Source organism: Hypomesus nipponensis, chromosome 15 (genome assembly GCF_054491055.1).
Source record: "Hypomesus nipponensis isolate SF chromosome 15, ASM5449105v1, whole genome shotgun sequence".
Taxonomy (NCBI): Eukaryota; Metazoa; Chordata; class Actinopteri; order Osmeriformes; family Osmeridae; genus Hypomesus; species Hypomesus nipponensis.
In genome coordinates this window covers 8,983,791-9,001,875 of record NC_140375.1, presented here as the reverse complement: position 1 = coordinate 9,001,875, position 18,085 = coordinate 8,983,791, and the positions used below count along the sequence as shown (strand labels likewise).

Below are 18,085 nucleotides of genomic sequence, written 5' to 3'. Positions count from 1 at the left end.
ACACAACAGCCTGGCATAGTATGTAGATTATAGATTATGAATCAAGAGTTTCCAAGTAAGACGATTTCAAATGTTATAATGATACAAAATACAAGTGATCCGAGTTGGAAGTCTCTCCAGAAAGAATCATGATTCATAGTAATTACTTACATGTTTATTATCACAGATATAAGTATTTTCCTTCTAATGTTTCTTGGGTCAGGAGCTTTATTCTACTTGCTGCAAATGTATAGTCTGCTTCAGGGCATGTGGTCGGATGAAAGCAAAACAGCTTTAAGGGAAAAACATTTGGTTACAAGATTGCAAAAGGTGAATATACTGACAATACTATATCAACCTGTTTTGCATTTGCATACACTATGCAACACTTGATGTAGTACTGAAGTATGGACATACAATGCAATACAGTAGGCCAGCAGGGCTGAGAGAAATAACACCTGATAAAAACAACTCCACGCTTGGTCCAATGGACTCAAGGCCCAGGTGCTTTATTATAACCTGCTTACTTGTTAAAAGCAAATTGTGATGTTACAACCATAATTCACTGGAAGGAACGTGTAGAGGGCATTTGAGTACATTGTGATGGTAAAAAGTCTGCGTTAAAGTATTCAAGAACTGCATCCATCACAAGCCAAAGCACTGACGCCTATGAAATACTGAACATTTGGAACAAGGAATGTCATCTTAACACATGTCCCAAACCAAAAATAAACATTATACACAATACCACCTTTACAAGTCTGACATACTGCTTTATTATGTAAGATTGATGATTAATAAGCCTTTGATTAAATACCATATTAAGTCTATTGAGCTTTTCAAAATGTCACCATCTGTACATACACATGTTCATGTGCATTCAGCAGTGTCAAGGATCATCACACTCATGAGAATCCTGTGGAGAAAGATGAAAGAAATTAAGTAGTATTCTCCTAATTTAATGATCCAGAGTAGTTTAGCAGTTTAGAAAACTGTTTAAAAAAATAAATAATAATAAATAAAAATAATAACCCCCTAAAAAGTTGATTTTTGAAATTTGTGAATAGATATGAATCGCTAGAAGACTGAATCGCGATTCAAATGTGAATCGATTTTTCCCCCACCCCAACTATTTACATTGTTCAGTCCATGACCTTTGTCAATAATATGCATAATAATAATAATAATATGCATTCTTACTTGGCTGCCTTAGACTCTCAAATCAACAACGCCTAAACTCATTTGACCAAGTAGCATTGAGGAATTTAAGGTATAGCCTAGTTTATCTTAATCCAGACCCATAAATGGGCCATAATATCACATACAAACAAAGCATGCGTTCAAACACACATACAAACTTACCATTGGTTTTGCACTGTTTCAGCACCTCACTGAAGCCCTCACACATCTTGAGGTCGCTCTGGGTCTGGGCACACTCAATGAACTGCTTGAGCTCATATGCACAGGAGCTCTGTGGGGCTTGGGGCTCCTGTGTGTACATGGACTGGGGTGGTTGCTGATACATGGGGGGAGGCTGCTGGTACATAGGTTGGGCCTGGTAGGGCTCCTGAGGAAAAAAAAGGTTTTATTTTGTCACTCACTTCCTATCAACCAAACACCCCACTTTACTTCCATCCCCAGGTGTGCTACTCAAGTCAGCATGAAGATACTTGAGGATAAGATGTTGTGACAATATTCACATCTTGAATTCCTTTTTTTGCTTCAACTTTGTTGTAATTTGTTGTTGTGTCTGTAATCTCGGCATTAGACAGGGCCTTAAAGGCACTTTTGTCATGACTAAGCTCTGATTACCTGATATGTGACATCAGGCTTGGCAGCCTCTGAGTTACCTCCGCCACCACCAAAGCCCCCAGTCATTGCATGGCCAATGGTGTGCCCTACAGCCGAGCCCACGGCTACTCCCGCAGCGGTAGTTGCCATCTGGGCAAACATGCCAGGCTGCCTGGGGGCCGCAGCAGGTGCTGCCATAGCAGATGGAGGGGCATGGGTAGGAGCTGGGGCGTAGGACGGAGGTGCAGCCCTGGCCATGGGGGGTGGTGGTGGCGCCCGGCTAGTTTAACAAAACAGAAAATTGTTACTTTTTACCAGTAAAGTTGTGGTAATACAGTTTTCTAGTCGAAACAAACCAATCAATTGACAGTAGCTACCTTCTACTTAGATACAGCTATCAAACTGGTCAGTAGCAGACTGAATAGTTACAGTAGCCTAGAGATAGCTTTATTAAACTGTGTTATTGATTAAAAACAACTAAAATAAATTAAATATATAGTTATATACATATATACACACAATTTAACAATTAGCAAATACCTCAATATAAACATACGTCAGGCTAACCCCGCCGAAATGAGATGTTAGTATAATGCTCTTACTGTTATCTGGATACCTAAGAAAACGATGGCCAGGTCGGCATGACGTTGTTATCCTAGTTTGCTTATTGTATACTCGGCTAGCTAACTTCTAGCTAGCTAACCTTCCAAACACACGGGGATAATTCATACCTTGCAGGCGGTGCCATCCTAGATGTTCGGCTTCTGCTTCCTCTTGGCATTGTTAGAGCTATGAAGATACGTAAAATGAAGATAGATTTCTCCTATAAAGAACAGAAATTGACTCTGAATAGTTTCAAATGCGTATGAGTAAAGAGTAGTTATAGAAGCAGGTATGAGCGACCTTCGGAGCTTAATGTGACGTTAAATCCGGACTTGTGTTACATCATTTGTTTCACGTACAACTTCCGGCACTGCCAAGAACATTCTAGAGTTACTAAAATGGTAAACCTAATCAATACTAGAATTACACTAGAATGACATCATTCGTAAAGACAATTACAGTTAAGACAGTTAAGACAGACGTTCTTCACGTTTTACTTTGAATAGCTAGCTTCGATTTTTCGAGGACTGCAGACGTTCCAGGTTGCCAAAACAAGAAAACACTTGTATTTTTAGGCTATGCATCATTTAGTGGCAATCCTTCAGCATTTGTGTCAAGTCCATAAAATTAGGTTTCAAAACAAAATTGTACATTTGTCATAGAGCATGTAAACACAATTTGTGTTTATTGGGATGTCACTTTTTGAGGATCCCACATCGGAGAATGGATAGAGAAGAACATAAAATAAATCTATTCTCTGGTTCTGGTTAAACTGAGTTAAAATTCTAATCATGACGTAAAATCTAAGGAATACTAATATATAGAGATGTAAATGTTTTTTTTAATAAGGAAACATTTACAACAATCGCCACTAGAGGTCCTCCTTGAACCTTTCATTATTTACATTAACCATATTCTCTACTGTATATGCTATAACTGCATAATAGTTTAGATCTAAATTATTTGACCATTTTGCATTGAAATAGCATTTTGTTCAATTTAGTCTAGACAAAACAGTTAACTGATCTTAAATAATACACAAACATTATACCTAAAATCTAATATGACCATTGAATCAAGGTTTTGGGGTAGACATTTGGTGCCAAGTTCAGGGTAGACTGTTGGAATGTATTTGAATGAAATTATCATTTATGAGACACATACACTATACAGTACATCTATTCATTTTATCAATCAAAACCAGCTTGTTTCAAAGTTGGTGAAACAACCAATTACTAAATGATTGTTAGTTCGATGTTTCATGTTAGTGGTTTCAGCTATACTGAGACACTGTAAACTGCTCTGACCTCCTGTCCTTGTTTGCTACTCAGGCCACAAGTGTGGCAACCTGTCATGCTTAAGGCACACTCCCTTTAATCACCACAAGCCTCCACACTGAACAGAGACAATGGGGACAATGGTTAATGCAGGCGGACAAGCCTTGATATACAGTCTCTCTGTGTTAGGGTTCACCCCCTAGCCATATGTACAGATGCCATGGCCTTCCTAGAAAACAATGTGCATGCCATGTGTCAAGATGCCTCTTGATGTCTCTTTTATTCTAGTGCCGCTGCCCCCTGCTCCTTAAACCCTAATGGGGGCTGACCTTTGACCCCTGGTGGTTCAACACAATAGAGAGAGATACTTGGTTCATGTGGACACTGGCTGCAGCCCCAGACTATATCCAGCAGAGTGCCACTCACAGAAGCTGTACTTGGAAGGAAAGAGACCCTGAATTAATTTACAACGTTTTTGAATACATGTACTTATAGTATGTAGCCTACTGTATCATGCATATTTTTAACCCATAAAGCCTGATTTCAAAACAATTAGTGTGTTATAGAGCATGTGCCTCCTCAGTCATGAATGCCAAACTTAGGGAGGGAACTGATGGACGACGCAATGGTTTATTGTCCACAGGATCCTCTGGGAGCCCGTCACCTGCAAGGGACAAGGGACCAGCCTACTTTCACTCATGCTCGAGAGGCAGGGTTATCACTTCACAGGTTCATTCGTTCAAAGACGGCGGAAATGCAAGCAGGTGGTTTTGGCAACCGATGAATACGGATTTATTTTTCGATCGGCTAATGTTGCCGAAGTCGGGATAATGTTTAGAGTTTAAATCTATTTTATTTAATCAAACAGAGCGTTGTATTATTCAATATATAACAAATATGGATCGGCTTGATGACTGGGGGTTTAAATCGAAGAAAATGGAATTGGAAGATGATTTCTATTTCGATTATGATACAGAGGAAATAACAAATTATCAAGACCCCAGTGAACTTTTAGCTGCTTTGAAACAAAAGGAGGAAGAGGTTATTTTGGCAGCGCAGCTGGGAAACGCATTGCTTTTGGAAAATCGTCAGTTAAAAGAAGAGAGCCAAACTATTCATGAACAATACGCAGACAAGTTTGAGGTAAGATAAATCAAGACGTATGTAACCTATTTGTACAGTAACATTTCATACAAAATGTAACCATCAAATTAGATCGATGTCAGGATGATGTCTCACATAGACACTGAGCTGGTTTGTGTGCTTGACAGTTTGTGTCGGAGTTGTTCCAAACAGTATAGGCTATGAATGACGTATACAATAGCAAAGCAGATAAACAAAGGCTACTGGCCTATCAAATACAGGTTAACAGGTCAAGAGTTTAAATTTAACTAGAAACGTTGAAGTACGCTACCTCTCTGTTATCCACAACAATTTTTCTTGTCGTTTTCCATTAGTGCCACCCTGTAATTCAGGATAAACATTATGTAGGCTACAGTAGCCTGAACCACTCGTATTTCTGTTATTTTGTCAGCACAGGTGAAGCTTTTCGGGAGATCTATGCCAATATCACATTCCTCATGTATAGTATCCTCATGGGCCCTGAGCACGTTGAAAATACATAAGATAACATGACACAAGATGCTGAAGTCGTCTTTTATTGTGAGATTGTCAATTGGCTGTATGTCTGCTGTCTGATTCTATACAAAATTATTTTTTAAACCATAATTGATTTTCTGACAGAAACACATTTATTCTGCTCTGTGTTCACCAAGCCACTGTATTGGCTGCAGTTATTGTTTTTAAGATTTATAAACCTTATATTTGCTTTTCACTGCTCACATGATCTTATTTTCAATATTATTAAAACTCCTTACTTTATGTGGCCATGTTTGGTGAAGCTTATTTGGCTGTAGCTCATAATTGATCTAACTAGCATGGCCATACGCTCACGGACAAATCCACAGGAGATCTTATAAAGACATAAATACTGTGGTGTGTGAAGTGATCTACTGTATTGCTTGAGTGAGGGCCACAGAGCGGTAAGACAAAGATAAACTGATCATTACAATTAGAAACATTGTGCACTCTTATTTTAAAGTTGATCACACCCACGTGAGGTTATGTCATTATCATTATGGCCTACTATCAACACGTTCAGTTCTTGGTAGACAAGATTTTCATCTTGATTCATCTCATCAATCAAATTCTGTAAAGTTTGGCAAACCGACTATTGTTTCAATGTTACAACTATACTATTGTACCATTGTGATACGAAATGTGTCCCTGTTATACCCAAATAAAATAAAAAGGGTTTTCTTGATTAGTAGAAGTACTAATAGTAGCCTGTATGTCAATTCAGTGGTAATCAGTAGTTCAATCGGAAATTAAGTCTCATTCGGAGGGCCCACATTGCTTTAATGCTGTACATATATGTGTGTGTGTGTGAATGTGTTGCCCTTCAGGAGCTGGAGCAGGGCAAACATGACCTGAGGTTGAAGCTGGAGGGCTGTCAGTCCCAGTGGGAGAGCCAGGTGGGGGACCTGGAGAGGGACGTGAGGGAGCTGAGTGTCCAGGTGGAGCAGCTGACCCAGGCCCTGAGCACATCAGAGAGAGACATGACCAGGGCCCAGCAGGAGCACCAAGAACATACGCAACACCTTAGAGAGCAGCTGAACACTGTGAGTCACTTTCCCTTCGTTACTTCACTCACAAAATGGTCATTAGAAATGGTTTAAGATTTCTCAAGGAATTATGTGTTTTGCTGCCAGATTCTTTCATTATTGGGTATATTTCTCAAGGTAATACATTAAAAGTTTGCATATCAAAGACACAATGGAATAAGGTGAAGGTAAATAACAACTCACGCTGCAGCACATGAGCCTTTTTGAAAGAAACACTCAAATCTTGTCTATGATACTCTGGTCTTGAGCCAGACCTGATAAGATGGGAGTGTGTTACCCAATCCATTCACTGAAACCAAATGTACTGAACAAGCAACCTTGGTGTGTAGCAAGGCCAAAAACAGATGCTACTCAGTCCAAGGCCTGTCAGAAACACTGTGTACAGTATATAAGCAATAAAAGGCAGATAAGAAGCATGTGCATATCTGCTTTAGCATTGGTCCTTAGATTAAAAGGACCAGTGACAATTAAATACGTCACTTGGTTATTACATAAGTAAGTAGACCAAAGTAGTATGCTTTAGGAAAATATTCGATTTAGAGACGGAGACTGAAGGGAAACATTCATGCAAACAAGTAAAAAGACTCAGTATATATGGACAGTGGCTCAATTTGAATACAGATCTGGGGCAGAGAGTTGACAGTGTGATTTCTGAGTAAAATTCAGGATATCAATTCAAAATTAAGAAATGCTAAGTGTTTTACTGAGAATATTTTTATGAATCTGACTCATCTCCCTTTTGAGTTCAAACTGCTCTTCAGCTACTAAAATATAGAGCTGACTTCAACAAGACATTTTGACTGCAAGTATGTGTACTGTGTGAGCCATGTGGCTGTGGCAGTCATACAGTACAGAGGACACAGCTGTCAGGCGGGTTTTCAATTATTCAATCTGGTTAATTCTTTTTAATGCCTCATATTTGTTAATTCCACTCTTCTGAGAACGCTTACGTAAGGTATGTGTTCAACTAAATTAAACTTAGGTACACTGCATAGTAGCTGTGTTTGTAAGTTCAAACCACAACTTGCAAGAAACAATGGATTGCCTCGAAGTTATAGTGCACTTGGTTAGATAGCCCTGAGTGGGCTGCTCGTGTCTGCCAAGAGGAGGTTGTTTTCCCTAACTTTAGGGTTGTGACGTAAATTTGGGTGAACAAAGCACATGACTGACCACCATTGTTGCTTGGCATCTTACATTTTCCTAAGTATGAAAGTTAAATGACTAACTTGAGCTCACTGACGTGACTTCGAGAAAGGTTGTACAACCCTCTATGACTCAAGTCACCTTCAGATAGGGGAAGAAAAATCTTTATTCTAGATCCGTGTGGTCTTATGATGTGAGTTTCTGTGGAATTACTGACGGTCCCCCGTGAGTTCATATTGTACACAGGAAAAAGTCAATTTACTAGAGCTATCTCACTAAGTTCTGAAAAAAGGAGGAAGCAGAGAATTGGGTTTACTTGGCTGGCAAGCTGCCACCATGGTTGACTCTGGACTCTGTTTAACTGTAAAAGTCACACAACAGTTTGAGACAGTTTGAGATTTCCCCGAGTTGAAGAGCAATGGTGTGTTCCTCAGTACGAGCCCAGGCGACGTGAGTGGTCGTGCCCATCTTACCAGGTGTGTATGTGTGTGAGTGTGTGAGTGTGTGCATGTGTTGTGTAGGCGTGTGGGCGTACGTGTGGGAGATAAGGAGGAGTGTATACGAATGACTATTCTTTGTTTTTAGAGAGAGATGGTCCTCGAGGAAATTCTTGATCTGGATAAATACAATATATGCATAGAATTTTTATTTTGGGCTGTACCACAGTGTGTCCAACACATACTATATATCCATAGAAGCGTATGTCTGTATTGTCGTATATGGATGGAATTGTGTACAGGGGTTAGCTGACTTGTTCTTGTTTAGGGCTGGGTGGGTAGAATTAGTCAGAGCATGACAGGGAAACTTATCAATATTTCAGCTGTGATGTGAGAGCAAAGATTCAAAATTTTTACCACCAAATTTCAAATTAACAATTAACAAAACAGCTGAGTCTTGTTACAGTTATATATTTTTAGACCTATAATATTCTTACAGTGGCTGTTGAAAATGGATGTATCTGTAAATTCAATGTTGATCTGCCAGTCTGTTATGGGCTTTCCAACTGACTGTGAATGTAATTCAAACAGTTCTTAAGGTAAAAGAAACATAACATTTTGCATGCCTGGTAATTTTAATGTTTCGGTTGATTATGATTTGGATGATGAGTTTTTCTTTAATGATTACAATGATGCAAAAGAGTTGCTGACATTTCTTTCTGCCACTGTGAATTTTTTTCCAGTATTAACTTCATTCATTTACGTATTGCAAAAGATTTTATGAGGACTTACCTGGGAACTAAAAAGTGTAATCTAATTATAAATATTGTGGAACAGGAGCAGAAGATTAGTACAATAAAGAATGATGCAGTCAGTGTTTAAACAAGAATTAAATGACACGGATATTGTTTATTCGGTACACACTAATTTCAAGTAAATACTGTATTGCTCATGCAGTGTTAACCAGAAAGGGAGTTGGGTGGTAACTGATAAGCCAGAAATGTAAGCAACATCTGGGCTTGCATCAAACATCACGTTCCACTCCTCACAAGTCATTTTGTTGGCCGATCCTTCCCACAGAAAAGGCCATTGTAAGGGATTATTTGGTTTTAAAACATGAGTAAACTGATGATGTATTACAATACAAGGAAAGTGAACGTGAGTATTGTCACAGAACGTCTTCTTAAATTACGTGATAAACGTTAATCAGCTATTTGGCCAGTGTACTTCAAGTACAATATTGTTTCCGAGCCAATTACGGTTTAAAAATATATAGAATTTGTTAACATCTGTGTATGAAGAATATGCTTTCTAGCTGTGTTAATTCAAACCAACTGTGTGTCCCCTTCTTCACCTTGGCTTCAAACACTATCACATTCAACAGGATGTATTTTCCTAACCATGACATTAACACCTGTCAAACTGCTTTCCGTTTATGTAAAACAAGACGCCCATTTGGGGGCCCTTATTTCACTTTTGACCCAGAGCGCGTCATTCAATTTAAAGAGGGAAGCATTGGAGAGATAAATCAAGCCCCCCCAAAAACGGAGAGATAGGAATCTTTCTCTCTTTGAGGCTGTTCCTCACATGTGTGATCTCTTCATCCCAGGGGAGCACTAGGCTTGGTCACTCTCTGAGAGGGGTCCCTGAGGGTCCGATTACTGCTGGGGGAGTCAGCTGCTGTGCTCATCACTGTTTGGGTGGTGATAGGTCAGGGATTGGGCCTCTTTAAGGGGGGTGTTGTGCTTGGTTTTGTGTCCCTAACAAACGAAGCGTCCCTACTCTGACTGTGGATTCCCAGTGGGTGGCTTATTCTATTGTGGGTAGGATTCATATTGGCAAGTAGAGGGCGGAGTTGGGGGGCAACCGATTGACGCAAGCGTGCGTCCCTGCCACACCTCCTACAGTGTCTATGTGCTTTGTTCTGTTTCATTCTATGGGTGTTCATTAGGCCCCCCCCCCTCCTCCCCACGCCATACACACACCAACATAGACAAACCCACACACACGGACAACCACACAGCCCTTATCACCCCAGTTTGGTTCATACATATTTGCCTAATGTGGCATGATGATGTATTTGCCAATACCAAGATGCCCCGCTTCATCTGCCCTGGTTCTTTCATCCTGTATTGTGTGTGTGTGATGGGACCTGACAGCGCCCGGCCAACTGCTGAGTCAGGACCAGGGCTCCAGGGAGAACTGAGTGGCTGAAGAACTGGCACAGCCCTCACAGATTCCTGTCTCGCTTGTAGTGTTTAGTGTGCTCAAAACTTTCACAAAGACATGTGTCTGTATTGGGAAGTCAATTATTGCTCAAATCCCATCTTGCAGTTACACAGTTCAACATGTCCAGCCACAAGACATTTCTTGTTATTTTGATATGAGAACATGCATTCATGTGCTTGAGGCAAAGGCAATTCCTCTGATTCCAGTGCAGAATGTGATCTTCTTTTCTTTTCATTTTCCACATGGCTTGCAGCATTAGAATCTTACACTGTCAGGATATTTATTTCCAGGATAATAATGGCTTTCTCCATGAAATCGCATAATACAGTAACATTGATTCTTGTCTCATACCTCTCTCAGATGTCTATCTCAGAAACAATGTACCTAATAAGTAGAAGCTTACACTGGCAGTGGTGGTCTTGGGTATTTCATCTAGTCTCTCCTAAACCTTGAGCCATCTGTCCCTAAGCTTACCTGTCCTTCTCTGCATGTCGCACATCTTTCACTCAGGGTCCCTCCATCATTTGTCTTATTTCTGTCTCTCGCTGGACAGGCAATGGAGGTGGAGAGAGCAATGACTGGTGAGCTCCAGGTGCTGAAACATGAGCTCAGGCAAGGGAGCCAGAGCAGGCCTCAGGACGAGGAGCTGCTGAGCGCCATGAGGGAGCAGGTGGGCACGTGTGCATCCACTCAGACGTGAAAGTACAGCGCAAACTTTCACACACCGTATCAGACTGACGCACACCTGCTCAAATACACATCCACACACACACACCCCAAGCTTCGCTTCCCACCTGCACACGCTACGGAGCCAAAACAAATCCCATGATGTTAATGTTTTCTGTGTGCGTGCTGATGGATCTGTCTCTGTTTCCCTGTGTGTGTCCAGGTTGTTCGTCTCACACAGAGAGAGCAGGCCCTGGAGGAGCGTCTGAACACTGTGTGTCAGGAGAATGCAAGCCTGCGTGATAGCCTTGCCTCCCTACACACCCGGCTCGCACTGCAAGACCAACACAACCAACACCAGAGCCAACAGGTGCTGACACACACATGCTAGGTCACCTACATGTTGCCAAACAACATGCAGCTAGTAACCCAAAAGCTTACCTTAAAACCAAATGAACACAAACTAACAGCACTTAACATGGCTGTCTGGAATCAGAGGGGCTGAGAGGTAGTAATATGCCTCTCTTACAGAGGAATGTTACTGTTGGCCTGAACAACAGGGGTCAGTTCTGTGGTGGAAAGCAGTGAACAATCACCTCATCCCCCTCATTGTATCTACAACCAGCAAGGCAGGATTCCACACGTGTCGTAGAGTTTCATGTGAGACTGGAGGCTGGAATCTGGCATGTCAGGATTTCTCTCTCAATCCCTATTTGGTTATGTATTGCTTGGTGTAATATGTAAGATATATGATATGCTTATATCAAATAACACATTACACACATACACTACACATGTACATGGATAGCTCCACAAAAACGATTTGAGCTGATTTGATAGATGCCATTGTGAAGATACATTTTGTATTATTTTCAAAGGATCCAATTGATAGGTACAATATGCTGACCTGAAACTGTCTATGTCTTGTTTGTTTGTGCATGTGTTTGTCTGTATGTCTGTACGTCTGTCTGTCGCCCATCTGTCTGCCTGTCTGTCTACCTGGCTACCTGTTCATCTCCCTGTTGTCCATCTGTCCGTTAAGCTGGCGGAGGCATGGAGGGAAGTGGAGGCAGCCAGGGATCGCTCCCAGGAGCTGCAGGCCCAGGTGGAAGAGCTGCAGGAGGATGTGTCCCTTCAGGAGAGCTGTAATCGTGGAGACGCTTCCCTACTGTCTGAACTAGAGACTAGTCTAGAGACCATTGGCCATTGCCTCAGTAGAGAGCAGGTAAGAAAATTGTGAAACAGGTGAAACACAAGTCAGGAAAAAGGTATAAAGTTAAATATAAAAGTACTTTAAACATAGGTCAGGAAACACAGTATGAATGCTGTCTGTACTTTCCCTTTGCTTACCTAGCATTGAATGTAAGGGCATGTGATATTGAACCAGATAAGTTGAACAAACAATAACATCAGAATTGATTACTGTTGGACGTATTTACTTTCTTTGTCACTGTGGCTGACAGGTGCAATGATATCCATCTCTGGCAATTTATGTTTTGGTTCTTGTTTACAGTGAGTCATTCAGTTCAGGAAATGTGAAAAATATTGGCCAGGGACTATTGCAGGAAGAGGATTTAGAACACAGTTTGTTTGTTTGTTAGTTAGTTTACCATAAACAACAAAACAAAAGTATCTTTGTCAAAGTTACACATTAATTTGAATCTGAGCCGTGCTACAGTAAATAGTCATCTTTATAGCTGCTGTTACCAAAGCAATAAAATACCTGTTTAAGTTCTCCATGACAAGGTGAAATAGCACCTCTGCACAGGAATACTCTACAGTTAATGGGTAGAGTGTTGGTCTGTCCTGTCTTCAAAGACACCAAACCACAATGGAGTGTGTAATAAGTATAAGACAATGAAATAGTTAGAAGGAAAATGTATTTCCCTTCCCTTTTTGCTGCTTGTTTTGTTCCAGGGGAAAAAATTATATTGCTCCCATGAGTCATTTTTTAGATTTCCTGTTTGTGAAACTAGGTTAGTGGAATGTTCCTGACTCTGATTAAATGAACACATTTACAAAAATAATATACATTTACAGTTGATAAAGAAAACAAACTGTCTTTCAAACTATTACAGTCTATTACAATCACACATACTCATCTGTGTTATAGTAATACACATATAGTTTTGAATGCAAATACAGGCCCCTCATTATCTTTAGATTAACATTGTCATCCTTGACTGATAAATGGAAAGATAGGAAAGTGAGCAGTGTGTGTGTGTGTGTTTGTGTGTGCATGCAAAAACCCCATAAATGTATGTCATGTTGCTCTCTAAAGTCTAGAGTCAAGTGCTTTGATGAAAAAAAAAGAAACTACCTAGTTTTTCACATCCATAACCCACTTTTTCCCATAAATGTCTTCCTCTAAAAGTAACTTGACACATGAAAGGGTAGTAGACAAATTTAGGCAACACAGAAGAAATGGTATCTCAGCTGTGCATACTGTTATCTGACAGTACACCTGGACCCAATGACCTGTGGCCAATCATGATCTTGCCTTATGTTTGTGATGTAGCCTAAACCAAAGAAAACAGGACTCCCTGGAAAAGTAATAACTTTCTCTGAATGGAATGTCATGGTTGGATAGAGATACTGTGTCTTTATTGTATCATCATTGTGTAACGTCTTAAAAATCTGAAATCTGAATCAAATCATATCATGCTCTTCTTCTAGATGACCCAGGACTTGTCTACCATCCTGGAGCTGCTACTGCCTCTGACTCAGGAAGTGATTAACCCAGAGGGGTTACGGGTCTTAGGTCAGGGGGAAGAACCGCAGGCTATGCTACTTCAGCTGAAGGGTGTAGCTCAATACCTGGCTAACACCCACAGCCTCCAGGTGAGGTATAGTGTATGGTGTCACGGAAACCATGCTACCTGGCTACGCCAACAAAAGGCTGACCTTGTTCTTTTCACCATATTTCCATATATCTAAAATATTTTATTTCAATCAGCCCACAGCTTGTGTAAGGGTACACAGTAGCTTACTTGAGGGCATTCGGCTGGTATACAGTGACTGTGTAAAGTCAAGGCTAAAGATCATCCTTAGGAAGCAGAACGGTTTATAATTCATTGTTTTACCACAAATTTACCTGGTTTACTAGGACAGTACAACTGTACTGTCTAAAAACTATAGTTTTTCCCAATTCAGTATTTGCATGTAACTAAGCTGATGACAGATGTTGATGTTGAAATTAAGTCAAATTATACTATATCCTACTAGTTATTTTCTGATTGTAACTAGTATGTCTTGGTAAATCAAAGGTTATACCAAAGGTGAAACCTTCAGAAGTCAGTGAGTGGACACTAACAGACGGGTATTGTACAACAGTAGCTCATGGTATTTATCTGTCATTTCGACCTGTAACTTGAGCTTATCATTGTACTGAACAACTGCCCGGTCCTTCCTGGAGGCCAGTACAAAACTAGGCAACAACACAGAAACTCTTTTAAAGGTGTAAACCTCAAAAGAACTAACATATGACACTGGATCTCTCCCCTAACATTTGTGTCTCCCAGGAGCTGAATCTGGCCTTTGTGAGCAGAGGGAGCGATCCGTGTGGGAAGCCAAGCATGGTGCAGGAGCTGAGGGATCAGGTAACAGCAAGGCCCCGCTAAACCAACACGTGACTCCTGCAGGAGCAGACTGGGTGATGAGGCACTGGTTGTCTCTGTGTTCACCCTACCTATACTTCCGTTCTGGGTCGAGGCTAGTTTGAGGATCTTTAGCCACATTTTTCTCTTCAGGTGTACCTCATCAACTTAACCAATTGTCTTGATTACTGAATCTTCTCTTAATATGGGTATATACTAAATACCATAATACAAGTGTATGAGCTAGGTAAACTTACTTGAAAAACAGCAGACTGACATTTTACTTTGATATCCTATTCACACTTGCTTTGGGGTGTATAGTATATTTCAGTCTTAACAAAGCAGATACCAAAGCCACTGCAACACAAGTTAGCTCATTTTAGTTATCATGCTTTGTGCCCCACCTTGTGGTTATAATGGCCAAGAAAGGACTGCGACAGCCATCTGTACAGTTTTAACCCATCATTACAGTATTTAACAAAATGTATTAATACATTGCACACCTTATGTTTTACACACATTTCTATATTTTATAGAAAAGGATATAGCACTGATATATTTTGTAACAGCCAAGCTACTATGGTATTAGATTGTCTCCTTCTTCCTTCAAACAGAATTCACACCTGCAAGAGGAGAACGCAAAAATGAGACTCCAGCTTGAGAACAAACAAGAGGAAGGAGTTGTCCAGCAAGCCATCAGAGACAGAGATGAAGCCATAACAAAGTCAGTCTCCTCTTCATTTAGAAAAGTTTTTATACATATACTAGATATAGAGTGATAGTGCTCCAAGTGGGATTTATTTCACTGCCTTCAGTTTAACTGTCAAACTCATTTAATTGTGTGTGTTACAGATGTAGTCACATAGCTCGTCAGTGTCGCTTCCTCCCAATCTTGCCCTTACTGGGGTTTGAACTCAGGTCCTCTGACCACCAGCTTTATAAACATTGCAATAAGCAGCTATGCCACCAAAAAGCTAGCTCTTATATGGCGGGGGTGATCTGTATTTATAGTGAGGAGTGAGTTTAACCAATTCAAATCGTTTACATGTACATTCTGCATGAATTATCTGTACAGTTTAGGTTTAATCCCAGTGTTGTCATTTGCGGAGATGTTAGGAATTAATGTCTCCGTCTTGCTGAGTGCTGTTGTTTGAGCTTACATGCATTTTGTCCTTTGTTTGGGTTCTGTAGGAAGAACTTGATGGAGGCAGAGCTGGTTCGAAGTAAGAGTGACATGATGTGTCTGAACAACCAGCTCCTGGAGGCCATCCAACGCAAATTGGAGCTGTCTCAGGAGCTGGAGGACTGGCAGGTAGGTCCCTAAAGACGCTGTCTCTCTCTTTCTTGTTTGCACACTACCTCTCTCTCTTTCTCTATGTGTGTTTCTCTCTCCCTTGTATTGCTCTCAGTGACATAGCATTGTAGAGAGATTGCTACCCTCACATAGTGTCTTTACTTGGAGGTCAGGGACTACACTTGGACAACCTTTTAAAGTCCTGTCAGTTTGGAGGAATATAACTGACAGGTGGCCTGTTTGGCTGGGGCCGGGCACCCTGCTACTGCTGAGTCATGGTTCCAGCTCAGACATCTGCTGGGTGGCTTACTGCCGTCTAGTGGCCATATGCAGATAGTGCAACACATTTACCAAATTGTTCCATACATTTACTAGGATTGCCTTACATTTTCAACTTCAAGTCAGACTATTAAACTATTTAATGGCCATATCTTGAAATGTCTCAGAGGTCCAGTGGCTCTTTGTCAAAAGTTGTTGTTTCTTTCAGGATGACATCCAGATCATTATCAACCAACAGCTGAGGACCCAGCAGCAGTCAGAGCAGGTCCATAAGAAGCCGCCCTCCAACTCCATGTCCTTCTTCCGTAGGCCCAGTATGGCCTCCACCAGGGTCTGTCAGCCCTCCTCCTCCCCATCGTGGACCTCAGAGGCTGGACAAGACAAGCCCCAATCCCCCTGGAGGGACTGGCTCAGACGGGGCAAGGTGGCACAGCATGGCAAATAATCCAGGCTGGTGCTTCTCCATAAAGGACTGGCACATGGAGCCACTTTAACCAGCTTGCAGGTCTAGATCTGAAAGGACTACAGCTTGAGGTTGTTGGAGTTACAAAGTGGGTTTAGACGTTGTAGTAGATACAGTACCAAGCAATTCCAAGACTCAGTAGTGTTGCTTGAGTTCAGAGGAGTCCACATGGTCACTGTAAAAAAATATGAGCCATGAAGGACAACACTAGTGAAGTCTGGCATCTTATTGTATTCTGTTCATTTCAACAATTCAGTTGTATTCAACAAATCAATTGAGCTACAACTTATTTTGCAATTCACCTCACCAGGCAACCCCATCTTCTGTTATATTTTACTCGATAATTCATGAAATTCACTGTAGTGGGCTGTATGATTCAAGGTTTGGTTGCCATGTGTCAATGACATCCTTCCAAGTACTGGCATGGGGGAACTGTTTAAATAAACATCACCATGGTCAGAGAATCACTAAGAAATAGTTTTGGAGGTTGTGCCTTTTGTTTTTATGATAATAATTTTAGTTTCATTTGTAAAGTCATTTGTGCCTGAGACTGTAAATGTACCATACCATTGTATGTCAATATTTGTGACAAAACTGAATAGTATTTTCACACTATTGTTTTTACACTAACTAAAGCAGAGATTGAATTGATAGTCAGACTGTGCTGGGCCATAGTACTGTATATGATTGAGGGATTCACATGTAATTGCATTGTATATCAACTGACCAGATATACAGCAGAACTCTAAATTGTCACATAATACCTCTAATTGACCTATGGCTAGCAATTTTGTCAAGATGTGAAAAGATTTGCAAATGTAGCTATCATGTATTCAGAAACAAAATGAACATAAATATTCCTAAAGGGCTAATTACTCCCAATTAATGTTAGGGAGAAACACTATTTGACGACCCTGCATGTAAGATATTGTATTCTGTACATAGAAACTGTTCTTTTTGCAATTGTAATTGCTGAATTGATTGTCATATGCTAAATGAAAGATGGAGAAAATTTAGATTTTACTAAATGCTTGACGTACTGTATTTATATTGACTTATCACTGGGAGTTTTTAGAGGAACAAGGCAATTCATCCCATTGAGCAAGGTCATAGCTATTTGGACACAAGACAGCATTCAAGTATGCATACAATGTACTTGCACGTACAGGTAGTTGACTTTGACAATATGCAACAACAAAAAATCCTTAGAAGGACACAAATGTAACATTTTAATATCTGCTCAAAATATACCTGTGTATTATGATGGATACTGCACTTGGGGTTTAACATGTATTCACGTACAGTACACAATAGCACACAGAATACCATTGCAAAATAAAATACAACTTTTTTCATAAGGACCCGCAGACATATTTACTGTCCAAAAAGTCAATTAAGAGACTGCATGTTTTGCAGGCCAATCCCTAACCCACGTGTCATGAGTCTTGACCATATCAATGGCACTGTGCTCATGTGTGTCTGTATGAATCCATCTAACTTTGATTGTCCCAACTCACTGGGTTACTTACAAGTAATTCGATGAAGAGTGTCGTTTTTCTAAGCCAAACTTACACTTTCAGGAGGCATTCCATAGCATTCGGTCAGTTGGGCCCCTACGGATTCCAGTTTTTTATTCAGTCCTTC

At 40.5% G+C, this 18,085-nt stretch overlaps 2 protein-coding genes across 3 annotated transcripts; one reads left to right on the top strand and one right to left on the bottom strand.

Annotated features, from left to right (window-relative positions):
- Positions 1-139: 139 nt before the first annotated feature.
- chchd2 (coiled-coil-helix-coiled-coil-helix domain containing 2) lies at positions 140-2,705 on the bottom strand. 2 transcript variants are annotated; one of them, XM_084673657.1, is made up of 5 exons: positions 2,502-2,705; positions 1,792-2,050; positions 1,342-1,546; positions 844-895; positions 140-271 (listed from the first exon to the last, which is right to left on the bottom strand). In XM_084673657.1, exons 1-4 carry the CDS (start codon positions 2,549-2,551, stop codon positions 885-887), a joined length of 525 nt encoding a protein of 174 aa, XP_084529783.1. In that variant the 5' UTR covers positions 2,552-2,705; the 3' UTR covers positions 140-271; positions 844-884. The 2 variants fall into 2 exon arrangements, with proteins under 2 accessions (XP_084529783.1, XP_084529784.1); XM_084673658.1 differs by having other exon boundaries at positions 140-895.
- Positions 2,706-4,340: 1,635 nt separating this feature from the next.
- Positions 4,341-17,485, top strand: LOC146257393 (BICD family-like cargo adapter 1). The gene is made up of 10 exons (XM_084673869.1): positions 4,341-4,793; positions 6,116-6,331; positions 10,697-10,813; positions 11,033-11,179; positions 11,852-12,034; positions 13,486-13,650; positions 14,331-14,408; positions 15,020-15,129; positions 15,597-15,717; positions 16,187-17,485. The coding sequence occupies exons 1-10, from the start codon at positions 4,548-4,550 to the stop codon at positions 16,421-16,423; spliced, it is 1,620 nt and encodes a 539-aa protein (XP_084529995.1). The 5' UTR covers positions 4,341-4,547; the 3' UTR covers positions 16,424-17,485.
- The last annotated feature ends 600 nt before the right edge of the window (positions 17,486-18,085 follow it).

Coding starts and splice junctions, on each gene's coding strand:
- chchd2 (XM_084673658.1), bottom strand. CDS start 2,551: ATGCCAAGAGGAAGCAGAAGCCGAACATCTAGGATGGCACCGCCTGCA. Junction 2,051..2,501: donor AGGATGGCACCGCCTGCAAG/GTATGAATTATC, acceptor TTGTTAAACTAG/CCGGGCGCCACCACCACCCC. Junction 1,547..1,791: donor AGCCTGATGTCACATATCAG/GTAATCAGAGCT, acceptor TTTTTTCCTCAG/GAGCCCTACCAGGCCCAACC.
- LOC146257393 (XM_084673869.1), top strand. CDS start 4,548: ATGGATCGGCTTGATGACTGGGGGTTTAAATCGAAGAAAATGGAATTG. Junction 6,332..10,696: donor TTAGAGAGCAGCTGAACACT/GTGAGTCACTTT, acceptor CTCGCTGGACAG/GCAATGGAGGTGGAGAGAGC. Junction 11,180..11,851: donor ACCAACACCAGAGCCAACAG/GTGCTGACACAC, acceptor CTGTCCGTTAAG/CTGGCGGAGGCATGGAGGGA.